At 35.9% G+C, this 15,804-nt stretch overlaps 1 protein-coding gene across 1 annotated transcript; it reads right to left on the bottom strand.

Moving 5' to 3' along the window:
* Positions 1 to 540: 540 nt before the first annotated feature.
* On the bottom strand, positions 541 to 15,104 carry CUNH16orf87 (chromosome unknown C16orf87 homolog). Its single transcript, XM_027867850.1, has 4 exons — positions 14,675 to 15,104; positions 9,631 to 9,727; positions 5,254 to 5,436; positions 541 to 1,701 (listed from the first exon to the last, which is right to left on the bottom strand). Exons 1-4 carry the CDS (start codon positions 14,738 to 14,740, stop codon positions 1,583 to 1,585), a joined length of 465 nt encoding a protein of 154 aa, XP_027723651.1. The 5' UTR covers positions 14,741 to 15,104; the 3' UTR covers positions 541 to 1,582.
* Between the last annotated feature and the right edge of the window lie 700 nt (positions 15,105 to 15,804).

Raw genomic sequence — 15,804 nt, forward strand, 5'->3', positions numbered from 1 at the left:
TTCAATTAGAGAAAACCTAGTGTCCCTTTCTCTCATGTAAATTTTAAGCAATTTTTATACCATCTACATTATTATTTCCTAAAAAAATGTCTGAAAATAAGATAAAATTAAACTAACCACTTCTGTATCTGGCAATCTTTCTTTACAGTTACATTAACTGCTATATAATACTGTTTTTAATGAAGATCTTAAAATGACTTTCTTAGTGGTTTTTTAGCTCTGTTTTTAAGAATTATGCATTAGCACCACTTTGAGAGAAGTCTAATCTATTTCCTCTACTGGTTACTACAATAACGGAAAAATGAAGCAGATTGTTTTTTAGGATATACTCCTCTCCCCCCACCCATAACACAAAATACTATTGTTGAAATGGAGCAGAAGAGGCACTAAAGTGGTTGGGTATAGATACAACCAGACTCCTAACTTTATTCATTGACCTTAATATAAACCACATTAATTTGGATTCTATAAAAGAAAGAGTTGAGGACTGGATATGTTAAATCATTAAGTTTATGGATAAAGAGTTTAATAGCATTTAGTGCAAAATAGATAAGCTATAACAATTTAACATTTCACACATCGCAAAAACATAAGAAATGAAAATACATATGACAATCTTCACTAGAACAAAAGGCTGACCAATATTATTAATAAAAACTATGTTCTTAGTTTTACCTTAAGAGTCATTTCCAGAGAATGAGGTTGTTACATTTTAATCATTTTGAGGATACTGGATATAAATCCATCCAGACAAAACATTACTGCTTAAAAATGAATAACCATGAAACATTTTGTCTATAATAAATATAATTTATATTTAGGTTAACAGGCACCAACTTGAGAGCAGAAAAACAAAAAACTTTTGTTCAACCAAGAAATAAATCATACTCAAGAGAACATGGTGGTATTTCTGAATTGTACGACATATCCTTAATAATTATCTTCAAGTATCACCCAACTTCTCAACTAGCTGTCTAGAAGCATCACCAGGATACAAACTAGACCCTAGACTTTCAACCATAAAAATAAAAGGCCAAAAACAAACCTTACTTTAAGAGAAAAATTACATTATATATTCTCTTAATACTCAGTTCAATAAAATAACAATTACCAATTTATTAAAGGTTAGATGAACTGTACATATGTAAACTGTTAGAGCTGAAAAATCTGAAATATATTTTAAAAAGCAAAATCACTCTTCTCTGAAAGTATTTAAAATATTTCATTTCTGGTGGCAAATCTAAATGCTATCAAGCATTTTATTTCCCTGCTCTTCCCTCACTTCTCTCCCCCTTTGCGTTCATCCAGCATATATTTTCGAAAGACCAAATGTAGTCACATATTCCAGACATGAAACACTGACACTGTTTCTTGGTAAACAAGAGAGACACAGGAAAGTCCAAGTCTACAACTCTGCTCCAAAAGTGTTGCACAGGCTAAATGATGTGAAGGATAAAAGGGTAGGGGGGAGGGGAGGAAAGAATCAATGGCCTTTGTAGATGCAGGCAGAGTACTCCTGAGAGTCCTTAAGAATTTGTTGATGTAGTCCTGAAGAAAGTTCCAGCAATTCTGCAGACAAGTATTAGAGAATAAGTCTTTGATTGATAATTTTTCTATTTATTTCTGCCAAGGCGACTGAAAATACGAAAGCCTTTTCATCAGAAAGGTTAGCATAGATGTCAACTTCCTTTTCCTGTCTCTCTGTTAAAAGAAAAAAGTTAAAACATCATGTTTAGTCCTAAATTCAATAATTAAAAATCAGACAGCCCCTTAAAGCACTAATTAAGTAGATATAAAATCTTGTGTGTTATTAATGCTATGTTCTAGAACTAAACCTTGAATTAAAGAATCATTATATAACAATGAATATTTAAAATGTTTAGTTATTTTCTGGAACCAGTTTTGAAGATATGTGATAACTTAAAATTTAGGCTCCTTAACCTAAAAGACAATGAACACTTACTCACTAAAATTACAACACATTCTCTACCAAAATTAAAATATTTCTCTCTCCAAATTATAAACTCCAAGGTCTTAAATTAAGATGGATTTCATCTCCCCAAAATGATGGATGGCCCCCACTGACAAGCAAGAACAGCTTCAAAAGTACATTAAGTGTTTGCTTTGCTGTCAGGCTACAACTGTTGAAAATTAAATTTAAATTACAAAATACGGTATGCCAGTCTAGATGATGTCAGTAAGATAATATACATAACAACACTTTGCAAACTTTAAAGAGCTTACATAAATGTTAGCTTTCTTATTCAAGTCCCAAAGCACCCCACCACCACTACCCTCATCTCTAAATCCTGTGCTTCAAAAGAACTACAAAATTTTTTTGAATGGGTTACAGTATATACTGCTTTCGCTTAAGTACTTAATTATGAAACAGAACTATAATAATAATATAACAACAAGAATAGCTAGCATTTACTTTAAAGTTTGAAAAGCACTTTACAGATATTGAATCAATTTATCCCCACAACAATCCCCTGAGGTAGATGCTATTATTATCCCCATTTTACAGATGAAGAAACTGAAGCAGACTTGTCCAGGGTCGCATAGCTAATAAGTACTTGTGACTAAATTTGATCTGTTTTCTTGACTCGAGGTCCAATATTCTATCTACTATACTAACTAGATGCCAGGAGGAAGGTACATTTTTTCAAATGCAGTAATAAACTTTGTAATGTAATTATACTGAATAATTATGAATCTGCCAGAATTTCAGACCTACATAACTAAAAGTATTAAAACCACACAATAAATCAAAATGTAGAATTTATTCAAGTACTTTTTGTTGGGTAAAGGTTAGTAATTCTATTATGGGAACCCTGAGTTAATTAAACACTGTAATAATAAATTTAACCTAAGTCTGAAAAATATTCTTTAACCATCCTTTTTAAAACAGAGTCAACATGAAGGACATTTAGAAATATTTCTATTTCTCAAATAAACCTTTAGGCTTTATTCAACTCATACATGTTAAAATGAACTACCCTACAACTTTTTAAAAGGAAACTTTAATTATTTGTTTTCCAGTTAGGGCTTACTTCAAAATGTTTCAAATATTAAGTGTTTATACATACGAAGTTCAGGACTATAGGCTAAAACTGAAAGTAAATTAACTGACTAATCAGTAATATCATTAAAGAATTTGTGAAACACCAACTATCATATTCAGAAATAGCACACATTTTCACAAGTTGACCTTGCCAACATATACTAGATTTAGAAAGCAACAATTCTCATTAAAAGTCTCCAATTATATCCATATAAATAAAAAGAATTTTATTTACTTACTTGCCTGTTTTTAATCTAAACACACAAATATAAAAAGCATTTAATTCATTCCAAAAACAGGCAGTTTTTCTTTAAAAAGTGCTTCTATTCGGAAAACTGAAAATACTCCTAAAATCTTCCATTTCCAAATAAATATTTGCTCCTTCCTTTTTTTTTTTTAAAGTTAGCACATCAAGAAAAAGTTAGAGATTGGATACATCAAAGATCCTAATACTATACAGATATTCACACTACACTGACCTAAAATTTTCTTGATTCCCTCCTTCCCCTCCTTAGACCTATTCTCAGACATGCTCTCCTAGACTGTCTGTTCTTTGGGCCACAATCCCTTTTTACAATCAAAGGGGCCATTTTGTTTTCTGTATCAAACAGTATTTCCCCCTTCTCTGTTGATTTTTCTACCCTATTTCACATTTCCTAACCTTAACAGCCTTTTCCCCTAGTCATTCCATCAGACAAGAAGCACATTCAGTTTCTGTGTTTTACTCAACTAAGAGAATCTAGTAGAAGCAAAAGAAACCAATAAAATTATCCAAGAAATATGCAAGTACCTAAGCAAAGGCTCCCCCAAATATGGCCAAATATGATTAAGTCAACCAAAATTTTTCTAAATGCTCCATTGTTAAAACTAGTATTACTTAATCAATACTTGAAAGATATATATCACCAAATAAATATTCATGAACACAGGGACTTTACTGTACACACTAAATACCTAAAGCAATAGAGCGTACTACTCCTTATTACAAAAGTTAAGAAATTTAAATCTATGCTAAAGGTAGAGCTTCATGTTGCCAAATGATTTTTTTTTTTTGCCAAAACATTTTAAAAATTAATTTTAAAGAACCAAACATCCATGTTATTTCATTGTTGGTTTACAGCACCTATAATTACACTTTTATATTATGGTATGCATAATTACACTTTCATATTCTAGTTATTTGTGTACATTTTATTTCTCCTAATAAACTCTTCCATGAAAAGAGGGACCATATCTTAATTTTTGTATCTACCAAGGCATCTAACACAATGTCTTACAAAAAACAGGGATTCAATGAAAGTATTTATTAAATAAATAAGTGAAATTTTAAAACATAAAGCAGGCTGTTTCTTTATAAGTAAAAACTAGATTCTGATTAAGCAAAAAACATTTCACTTTTTTCAAAAAGTGCCTCTAATTTAGTTATCATGAAAATCTAAACACTTAGAAGTTCAAAACCTCATTCTGAAAAACACACTCAATAGCAATTCTTTTTTTTTTTTTTAATCCCATAGGACACAGTTCTTCTAAACAACCTACAGAACTCAGGTTAGAACTTTAAAAAAAAAAAAGTTCACCCCCTCCCCCACTCCTTGGCAAGGGGTGGGGAACTATGGGTCTGCAACTCAACAAAGTCAAACTTAGTTGAAGTGTGCTTTGTTTCGATGAACTGGGATTTTTGTTGTTGTTGTTGTTGTTGTTGTAAGGGATGGCTCTCTGGGAGGGGAGTATATGGAGAAATAAGAGACATGTGAAAACAAAAACATATCAATGAAAATTAAGAAAAAAACAAAGGTCTCCCTACTTAAGTTTATTTTGTTAGGCTATATGAAAAAATACTCCAAACATTTCAAACAGGATGTTTAGCACTTTTCATACATCAACTGTTCCTTGTACTTGAAAGCCAACAAAATCAAGTATGTCAGGTGAACAACTTTCTATGTCTTCACTTTTAGTAAGAAAAAAAAAATTTCTTTTGATTTTATAAGCTATATGATGATTATGGAACATAGAATCTACAAGACTTAAGCCTACATTTGTAGTCTAATTTATTATGAAAAATTAAGCATCTATGACAGACTATCTTCTTAAATTCTGGTGATCTATACTAGAGCCATACTGTTTCATGAGTGTTAATTTAATATTTAAAAAAACAAACCCTACTCCAATAATAATAGATTTGGACATACCTCTTTCTTCCTCATGTTTTTTGGCAGATGCACTTTTAGGTCTTCCTCTTCCTCGTCGGATATGATCTGATTGGCTACTACTTCGAGACCTCTTTCTGTTTTCTAAATCTTTATTTACTGTAGAATTAATCTTCTCTCTCCTAACTCTCTCGGTTCGTCTCCTCTTGGCATCATGCTTATTTTCTGTATGGATAAATAAAAGTCATAAATTTGAAGGCTATCATAAATTTTTGCCTTGGATCTCATTCCTCTTTCCTAATACTCAAATTTCTACATGGCAATGGATATTGCCCAGAGTGTTTCAAAAGATTCTAAGTACAAAGTATAGGTATGGTCTGCCTGTTAAGAAAAAACTCACTTTAGTCCTGATCCTGACCATGTTTAAGGTAAGAGGAATCTTTCAAGGAGAAAAATTCTTTCTTTTCCAGTTTAATTCCAATCTCCCTATGAGAAGGCAAAAACTTCCTATGTTCCTCTCCTCACCTCTTCCCAAACACAAAATAGCAGAGGTGGACAGGAGGCAAGAAGAACAATCATTCCCCACTTCCCAGTTTTCTCCCCAACTTCAGATCTCCGTCAAAATATGAACCAGAAACAAGGTTAACCTGAACTATAATGAATAGTGAATGATCATGTTTCTCAATACTAGTTATTTGCTATAAGTAATTTCATTTTAGTCCTTGACCAAGCATTTCCACAAAAACAAGCAGCTATTTTTCCCTGCCAGTCTTCACTGAAATGACAGGTGATATTTTACCACTAACACTAATATTAATATTGAAAAGGAAAAAGCACTACAAATTTACACTTTCATTTAAAATGCGTCCAGGTACAGGGTACATTTTTCCACGTAAATATATGACGGGCAGCTTTTATCCTAATTTCAAATGAGAAAATAAATAAAAATTACTTTGAGGTAGTTGGTATAAACTGAGTTAAACCACATTGTTTTAGCACTCTGTGGATCACTGAGTCTCTAAGATTCTCATTACAAGTGTATGAAGTTCAAGTCTTAGAACCAAAAAGCATGTATCATTCTTTGTTCCAGGAAATGGAAATGATCTATTCATTCTAATAATCCTATTTTCCAACAGATTATTTAAATTGATCACTGCAAAATACATTTTTAGAGAAGAAATACCATAAAAGAGAAAAGATAATTTTTCAGGATTTTCTATTACAGAAAAAGAGAGCTAAATAAATAGGAAATGCCTAAAGAAAAATGCATTTAGCTCTCACTGGAATGTGCCAAAGAACAATTTATTCTCATATCAATACATAAAGAGAGAAAAAATTTGGTTCCATTTATCATACAACAACCAAAAAGTTTAGAAACTCTTGGCAGCTTCAATTATTTCTTTTCATCTCTTCCTCTCCCCAAAGAGGATGGGGAGAGAGGGAAGGCAGTAGGTAAAATCACACATAAAATGAATTAACACATGAGAGAACAACCCTACCCTGTGAGACTGGATTTCGTTAATGTTTACATTTTCATCTAGACCAAATTCCATACCTCTAAGTTTTCTTCCCTCTCCCCACTTCCTCCCAACTTATAGTCAATGTATTTTAAATACCTGAGCCTCCCATAACTCAAAATCAGTTAAATTTAACTGAAGATGTGAGTTTCATTTTTCAACTCTAACAGAAAGTATACTTATAATTAAATAACCAAGTTTAAATTTTGACTTACTGAAAAATAATTTCCATGGCCTATTTTCAAAAAATGATATTTTATAGTTCATCTAATCAATGATTCCAGGGCCCCTTTGGAAATTTAAGTGATTTATTTTTAAAATTTACCCTCAAATTCTGATTATCATTCACAGATGGATTTATTCACACGATTGACATTCAATACTGTTCATATATTCTTTCTTGATACTTTTATCAGTCAATCAACAAATATTTATTAAGCACCTAATACTTACCAGGCACTGTGCTCAATACATAGAAAGACTATTCTCAATGAGCTTACTTATTATAAAAGGGGAGATAAGTACATATAAAAATACACAAAGCATAAACATAAAGTTAACGGAGTAAAGGCATACAGAGACTGGAGAGAAAGAAGGCAAATCTGGCTGGATCACTGAGTGAATGAAGGAGACAGTGGAGGCCAGGTTATCTAAGGCTTCAAAAGCTAAATAAAGGAAGCAATACAAAGCCACTAAAGCTGGTTGAGTAGGCAAGTGACATGGCTGGACATGTGCTCAAGGAAAATTATTTTTGCAACAGTACACAGAATGGTCTAGAGTGGTGAAAGGCTTGAGGCTGGGAAACTAATTAGGAGGCTGTTGCAATAATTTAGATTAGTGGTGAAAAATACCTGAAGTAAGGTGGCAGCTGTATAAGAAGAGAGAAAGGGCTGGATATGAGAGATATTGTGACTGTAGAAAGATCAAGCTTCCTAATACACTATATTTTTCTGGTTCTACTTATGTTACCAACTCTTCTCTATCTCCTTTTTTCATTATTCTTTACGTTGTCTACATTCACTCCTCCCAGGGAACTCAAATGCTGCCACAGTAATTTATAAGATCACTACATGATTCCCAAATTAAAAAATTGCTTCCTAATCTCTGTCTCATATTTCCAAATACCCACAGCACATCTCCACATAGATGTCTTACTGGCATTTTAAACTCAACATCTCTTTGCCCTTAACAAAACCAGCTCTTTTATAAGCTATGCCATTTCTGTCAGCAGTACCACAATTTGTCCAGCACTGGCCCCCCCCAATTTAGAAACCATGTAAGTCATCTGTGACTCTTTACTGTCCCTTATCCCCTATATCTATTCTGTTATAATGGTCCTGTCAGTTCCTTCTTCGAAATCTTGGATTTACCTTTCTCTATTACTTAGTCTAAGCCTTCATCACCTTATATTTGGATTATTTCAAGCACTGCCCCCCCCTTGCTGGCTCTTCTAATCTAAACTATTCCAATGATAAGATAATCTTCTTATGTAAAGTACCACTTACTTCATGCCACACTCCTACTCAGAAACCTATCTACTACATATTAAGTATAAACTCTTCTGTCTAGCCTTTAAAGTCCTCTAACATTTAGTTCCCTCCTACCTAATCAGTTTTATTTCTACCCCTTTACAACACTCACCTTTCATTCTAAATAGGTCAATTCTTATCAACTCTGGTTCAAAAGCCACTTGTGGCCCCTCCCTGTCCATTATATCAAGTCTGAACTCCTCGGCTTAGCTTTTAAGGTTTTCCATAATCTAGTTCCATCATCCTACCTTGCCAACTTTATTTTCCATGGCTCTACAACACTTACCTTTGACTCCAATATCTATGCCTTAAACAGTTTTTACTTATTACCTCCTTAGTACCTTTGTTAACACTGTTATTCTTGTCAGCAATTCTCTTCATCTTCTCTCCTATTTACATCAGCATCCATCCTACAAGGTCTAGCTCAATTTCTACCTCCTCAATAAAGCCTCCTCTATTTCAGCTTTCACTGATTTCTTCTCTTAAAACTTATGATGCAATGCAAAGCAATGAAGTCAGTTCTACTAAATAGGATGATGATTTTCCATCAGTCCAAGATGGCAGTCTATTTATCATCACAATGAAAGGAGGTAAAGGATCCCACCACAGTGAAAGAATATGGTATTGAATAATTTTACTGTCAGTTGTGATTAATGGGAAAAATCATTTTCTAAAACATAAAATTTAGAATAAAAGTAATTCAAGATAGATTAACCTTTCCAAGTAAAATATTTTGGGGATAATTTGCCCTTTGGAGTTGTACAACACCACCATGCTTCAAAGGTGCTTCAGATATACCTCATTTTAGGTGAGCCTAATATTTAAGATCATTTTACAACATATCACAGAACTTCTTCAAATATCACCCTTTTCCATGTTCACATTAAATATCTTTTAAAGAAACTACTGAACACAACTATATGTAGAGATCTAGGATGTTTACATTCATAAAAAGCCCTATTCCCTCCACCCTTCCCTGCTATACTCTCTCAAAAAGAAAGGTGTTCTGATATGTTCATCCCTTGCATATATAGTTTGGAGTTCACTAATTAGTACTTTGAAATTTCTTATCAGATATCAAAAACTAGAAATTTTTCTTCCACATTCATTAATTTTCAGACTAGAATTTACGGGAAAAAAACATTTCTGGGAGACATTTTACCAGCACTGCAGGAGTTAACATTTAAAAAAACCAAACAAACCAGTATCAATGCCACATACAGATCTCATAGAGAGTAATTTATGTCAAAGAAACACTTTAATTGATTTCTAAATTTACAGTAATTTTACCAGAGGCTTAATTTAAGTAAATTCACAAAAATTCATTTATAATTTCACCAATCTGAAAATAAATAGCAAAGAGCCTGAGTTACCTGCAGAAGATGGTGATTTCTCTGAGTGTTTTGCATTTAAGAGCTTTCTACTAATAAATATATAACCACAGGGGCATGATTTACATGCAACAGGAACCTGAAAAAAATGGAAACACATTTTTAAATTTTGAAACAAGACTTTCCTCACATCTAAAAATCACTAAAGGAGAAACACTCAGGGAATTTTCTTTTTCTATTATCTTTCCACTAATATGTTTCCACTAAGCTAGCCCTGACAACATGGACTTTTCACCAAAAACTACTACCATATAAAAGAAATTAATCTAAACAAACTAAAGTACTACCAGCAAAATGATTATAGCTAGAAAACTGCAATTCACATTGTAAAGAAACCCATTCTCCTGCTGTTCTGCCTTTGATAGGCTTAGTTATATTACTGCTTTTTCTTCATGTATTTACAGAATGGTTTATAATCTTATGTAAATACTTGGTCTAATTAAGCTAATTACAGTTCTGGCAGATTTTTTTTTTTAAACTTTGCTTAAGACTATCAAACAAGGTTATTTTTGGTTTCTATTTAAGAAAAATTATTTCAACAATTGACTCTAAAATAATTTAATTCCAGCTTTCTCAAAAGTTCAATAGTCAGTTATTGAACATGAAATATGGCTCCTCAATAATGAAGTTGGATTAAATGATTTCAGTACTTCAATAATGAACTCAGGTATTTATTAAACTTAAAAAAAAAATAATGACCTCCAAGAAGGTTAAAAAAAAAAAGGAGGGGGTGTTCTGCTAAGAGTTGATCTTTTCCCAGTTAGCAAGTCTTTTATTGCACTAATCCATCTCAATACATTCTAACTCAGGCTCTTTCTTGTACATAAGGAAACTAACTAGACAAACCCATATTCAGTAACACCACCAACTACTACAGATGAGAAAGCCCAAATTTGTCTTTGAGATTCAGAATGTACATATATGTTAATCTGGTTTTCCTTCAAATTTTTATTGTTAAACTAACCACCTATATGCTTATCAATAAAATTATATATTTCTTGGTCAAATAACATTGTATTTCAGAGCTGCTACATTCTAAAGCTTTTCTTAACCAAGTTTTTGAGAAGATACTGTTTTTTCCTTAAGCAACAGAATGATCTCCTACAGGCCTCTGATAAAATAACCTATCATAGATTGCCAGGCAAGACAGATAATATTCATCTGCTATTATACAGTTAATTATAAAAGGAGATGGGGTAACTTCCTACAACAAAAATTCTTAAAATTTAAATACTGATGCTAATAATAAATTAATGAAGTACACTAGCACATTATCAGGCTTTTTTAAAAAAACCCAAAACATTACTATTATTTTTGGTATGAATATGGCTTTACCAATTCCTTACAGTCTACTTATTTTGTTTCAGTTTCCAAAGTACAGCTGGTAAATAAATTTTACAAGGAAAAAATGTTGGTTTTATTTTGCTTCCTTGATTAAAAAGTCAAGGCTATAAAATAACCACATTACCGAGTGATTCATTTAAATTCTGCCCTGCTAAGAGTCCTAACTTCTTTTCCATGGAAGAGATTTAATGTTTGCTATATGTCAAATGGAACATCACTTAAATGGAAAAAAGCTGCTCTATAAAAAAGTCTAAAGGAAAAACAGAAATATACCCACAAGTACAGATACCGGAGAGCTGACAAGAATCTTGAATACACAAAATTGGCTCAGCAGACTATGTGGTTAATGGACGGGAAACACTTTCAGGATGAAAAGCATTATGGGTTTAAATGTTACAAGTTTAAATTTGTCTGTTTTGCATTTTCAGAAAAAAACGTTAGCAAAGATGATATTACAAAGAAAATGAAAACTTGTGGTTCTGTTTGCTCAGCCTTTGTACTTTAGATATTTTTGTTGTGTAGTTAATAGTATGCATTCCTGAATTTACAAAAACCACATACGTGTATATATTTAAATGAGACAGTTTCAGATTAAGGATTTTTAGTTAAACGTAATAGAATCAGAAACGACATGTACTGGTCTGTGATACAACTCAGGATAATCAAAAAACCACTCCATACTATTTTAACCTATTTAAAACAGAAAAAACTTTTTTTTATAGTTTATCTGCTCTAGAAAGCATAGTAAGATAAGAATATTTCAAATCAGAATTATTCACTCATTTAACAACATTTATTAAGCACTATGAGAAACACAATTTAGGTAAGGCACAGTCCCTGTCCTCATAGAGCTTACATTCAAATAAAGGAATAATATACCAGCACAGCAAAGGATTACATGAAGATACTAGAAAGTTTAGATATTTTCTCCCCAGCATCTTCTCTCCATAAGATAGTATTTACTATATACTCCAATACAAATTTATTTTAATGAATTATTTTCCTTAGTTCTTAGCTCCTAAATATGTCATGTAAATTAACAGATACACTAGCTTTTAAAAAACAATGGCAAGTCTCATCTGGACCTCCCTTCTTACATGAAAGGCCACAACAAATTCAGTTAATATACCACTTTGAAAAAGCAACAGTTATTTCTGTGATTTGTCATAAGAATTCCTAACAACACTATTTTGATTACTTATAAGGACTCAGGCCAAGTCGTCCTTAGAAATTCTCTATTGCTTTCTCCAGTCAGGATACTAAAAACAGGTATGCTACTTTTCCCTAAAACATTGCTTTATGCCAAATAAAACATGTCAGAATTTGCAAAGACTTGTGCCCTACATAAGCAGGAACACATAATGCATACCACACGAATCTTAAACCTCTACACAATTAACCAGAACAAATGGAAACGATTTAATATGGAAATAACTTTTTTGCAAAGGCAATAAAGCATGCCAAAATATGAGTCAGAATTTTATTAATATTCCCCCTCCCCTGTTTTGTCCATTAAAAAAATAGTAGGAACGGAAATTCTTTGCTCTGGAAACCATGAATGTAAAACTACTAAATCATTTGTATGTTGCTAGATGATCTCCATTCTGGTATGGCTGACAAATAACAGAACTACACAAACTGCTCAACCTTTCTCTGATACTCATTTCCACCAAATGCCCATATTAGATCTTGAAAGAAAACATTACAGAATCACTGTCAGCCCACAAGATTTCTCCTTAAAAGTATGTACTGTACTTAGCTTTTAAAAGTCTCTAAGATCATTTCAGAAAATAGCTGCAAGAAAATTACTGGAGGCAAGAGTAAAGAAAAAAAGAGGACAAAAGGGGTCATTTTGAAAATATTCCATAGTGGTACTAGAGAAAGATACTCAAACCTGCATTTTATCATTCAATAAAAGAATCATATAAAAGTGATTAATTTATGTTTTTAACACCTTAAATGAGAATTTTTTTACATCTAAGAAACCTTAAAACTCGAGTGGGTAAGCATAAGTGGCATGATATAAAGGAATTCCCATTCAAAAATTAGGGATGTAAAGTCATTCATTCACTTTAGAGAATACAGACTTCAAAATTCACTGAAGCTCAGAGTTAAAGCCCATTAACTGTGGCTTATGATGTCAGATTAAAGTGACCACCCAGGTCACACAAGGGCAAGATATTTGAGCCAACCCCTTACATATTTTAAAACTGAACACAGCAACCCAATGTGGCAAGAGTGCACAATCGGTGCTGGGGGCCTAGATTAAAGTAACAGATATTTGGCATTTATTCTAGTACACAGGACAGTGGGCATTAAATGTTCATTTAGAAACCACCTGCATGTAAAGAGACCAACCTGCCGGCTTACAGCCATTTTTTTTTTTTTAGCAAAGTAGACAAAGTGCCCTTCAGACCCCAAACAGTCAAAAAGGCAAGGTACTCAGGGCTAGCAGTTATACAATGAAAGGGCTATCCAAGCCTAAACACCATGTGGTAACTATTTACAGGGTGACTTCTCCCCAGAATGGGATGAATAGTATTTGCTCTATTTTACATGTCTCCATCTGAAACAGCTTAGAAAGAACACTGGATTTGGAGTCAGAAAACATAGGTTTGAATTCCAGCTGTAAAACCTGTGTTATCTTGGGCAAGTCCTTTAATCCCTCCAGAAAGGACTACTGAAAGACATAGTTGGACTAGATTATATTTAAATTATCTAATGAATAAATGCTTATTGAATCAATTTCTACTGGTCTTTTTTCAGCTCTGAATCCTTTATATTCCACTTAATCTATTTTATCTGTATTCCATTTATGTATGTGCACGTCTCATTCCCCCCAATCTAAGCCACCTCTAAGACAGTAAGCTCTATGCAGGCAAGAATCTTACTCAGCATCTCATCCAGTACCTAGCACAGTGCTCAGCAGGAGCTTAACACATTATGTGCTTAATTTAATTAATTTTTCTTTCTCTTTCAGCACCAGGCATTGTGAGTTGGACTTAGGAGGTGCTTAATAAATGCATGTCGTAGGTACGTCGTTTGCTAACCCCCTTCCCCCCAAAAAAAACCAGGAGGGGGAGGGGAAAAGGTGGACAAACCTATGTGCCGGGTGGGAGGAAAGCCAGTCCAAAGATCACACGAGTCTTGCCTACTCAGAGTAGACCTCCCCATACGGGGATGGGGACAGTCCCCAGGATAGAGGGGAAGATCCCTAACCTAGGGGGCTCGCAGGACAACCCTTCCCCCCCCCCCAAGATCCCAGTTGGGGACGGAAGCCACTTCTGCGACCTGGCTTCCTCCTCCGTCCCAGCAGCCCCCTCCTCCGCGGGGTCTCGCCCAAGCTACCCTAGGGAAATTGGGGAGCCCCAGGGCACCCCGATGGGAACGCGAGCCAAGCCCAGAGACCACCTCTCCATCCTGTCCCAGCCCCCAAAGCCAAGGGACCAGGGCTGCTGCCACCGGGATCGGTCACCCGGCCCCTTCCCCAGCCCCAACGGCCGCTAGCCAACCGTCGCCCGCGCCCCGCCTCCGGCCGCCCGCGCCCCGCCTCGCGCCCCCCCTCCCACCCCACCCCCGGTCCCTGCACGCGCTCCGCCGCTCGCGAGCCCCCTCCCGCCCGGCCCGCCCGGCCTGGCCGCAGCTCCCGGCCCCGCCCGGGGAGCCGACGAGGGGCGCTCACCTGTTGATCACATTCCGGGCAGGATTTGGTGGCCATCTTCACTTTCTTGGCTCTAGTTGCAGACATGCTCCTTCCCCTTGGCCGAGGAGGCGGCAGCTCCTCCCCTCCCTCCTCAGCAGCCCGGCCCGGCCTCGGCCTCAGCCCCGCCCCGCGCGTCCTGACTGACTGACTGACTGACTCAGACTGACCGAACGAGCTAGGGGCACGAGCCGCCCTCTGGGGGTTCGTAGAGGAGGGGGCGGAGCTCCGTAGGGGGAGGGGCGCGGGGAGGGGGGGAGCGTTCACACCACGGGAAGAAGGGCCAGACCCATCCCCAGTCTCCTCGCCCCTCCCAGCACCCCTCTCCTCTCTCCTCTCTCCTCAAGCTCCTCCGTTCCACCACAAGACACGCAGCCAAGCCCGCCTGCGCGCACTCGCAAATCCTCGTGTGTGACTCTCTGTGTCTAGATTGGGGTGGGGGGCGGGGTGTAGAGGGAGCGCCGCGCCTGCGTACGGCGGCAATGGGCGGGACTCGGGACCCAAGGCCGCGAGGCGCCGGCGTGACAAACACCACACCCCTCCCCTTGCCTGACTGACAGCACCCCTGTTGGGGAGGGCTTAGTGGTAACAAGGGCTGGGTTAACCAATCAGAAGAGAGAGGTAGTTGACAGTTTAGCTAGGACCCCGCCCCTATATCAGAAGAAGAAAGGAGCGGGAAGGCTGAGCTTAGAGATGAAAGCCACCTGTGAGCCAAGCGCAGAATTTAGGGTTCAAACCTCAACGTCCACTAATATGCTGTGACCTTCCACAAATTGCTATGTGCTTCAGTTTCCATATCTGGAAAATGGGATGTAGATCAGCTTTTTTGGTGCTAGTGGGATATTCCATTAGAGATAGTGGACAATGTTTGTGTTACTTAGCTTGTGTACCGCTCCCCAAAAAAGACAAATATTCAAACAACTAACAGAATGATTTTCTCAAAGCACAGGTCTAACCAGGTTACCTCACACTACCCCACAAACTGCAGTGGATCCTTAAATACTTTCTCTAACATTTAATGCCTTCACATTTGACACTATTTACTAAACACAGTTACCACCTTAGTTCAGGACTTCGTTACCTCTCACCTGCACAATTACACCAGTCCCCAC

Source organism: Vombatus ursinus, unplaced genomic scaffold, assembly GCF_900497805.2.
Source record: "Vombatus ursinus unplaced genomic scaffold, bare-nosed wombat genome assembly UNPS02014786.1, whole genome shotgun sequence".
In the NCBI taxonomy this organism is placed as follows: Eukaryota; Metazoa; Chordata; class Mammalia; order Diprotodontia; family Vombatidae; genus Vombatus; species Vombatus ursinus.

Excerpts from the sequence above, each read along its gene's own strand:
- CUNH16orf87 (XM_027867850.1), bottom strand. The coding sequence starts at position 14,740 with ATGTCTGCAACTAGAGCCAAGAAAGTGAAGATGGCCACCAAATCCTGC. Across the intron at positions 5,437-9,630 it reads GAAATCACCATCTTCTGCAG|AAAATAAGCATGATGCCAAG; the intron begins GTAACTCAGGCT and ends TTATCCATACAG. Across the intron at positions 1,702-5,253 it reads AAAACATGAGGAAGAAAGAG|AGAGACAGGAAAAGGAAGTT; the intron begins GTATGTCCAAAT and ends TTCTTTTAACAG.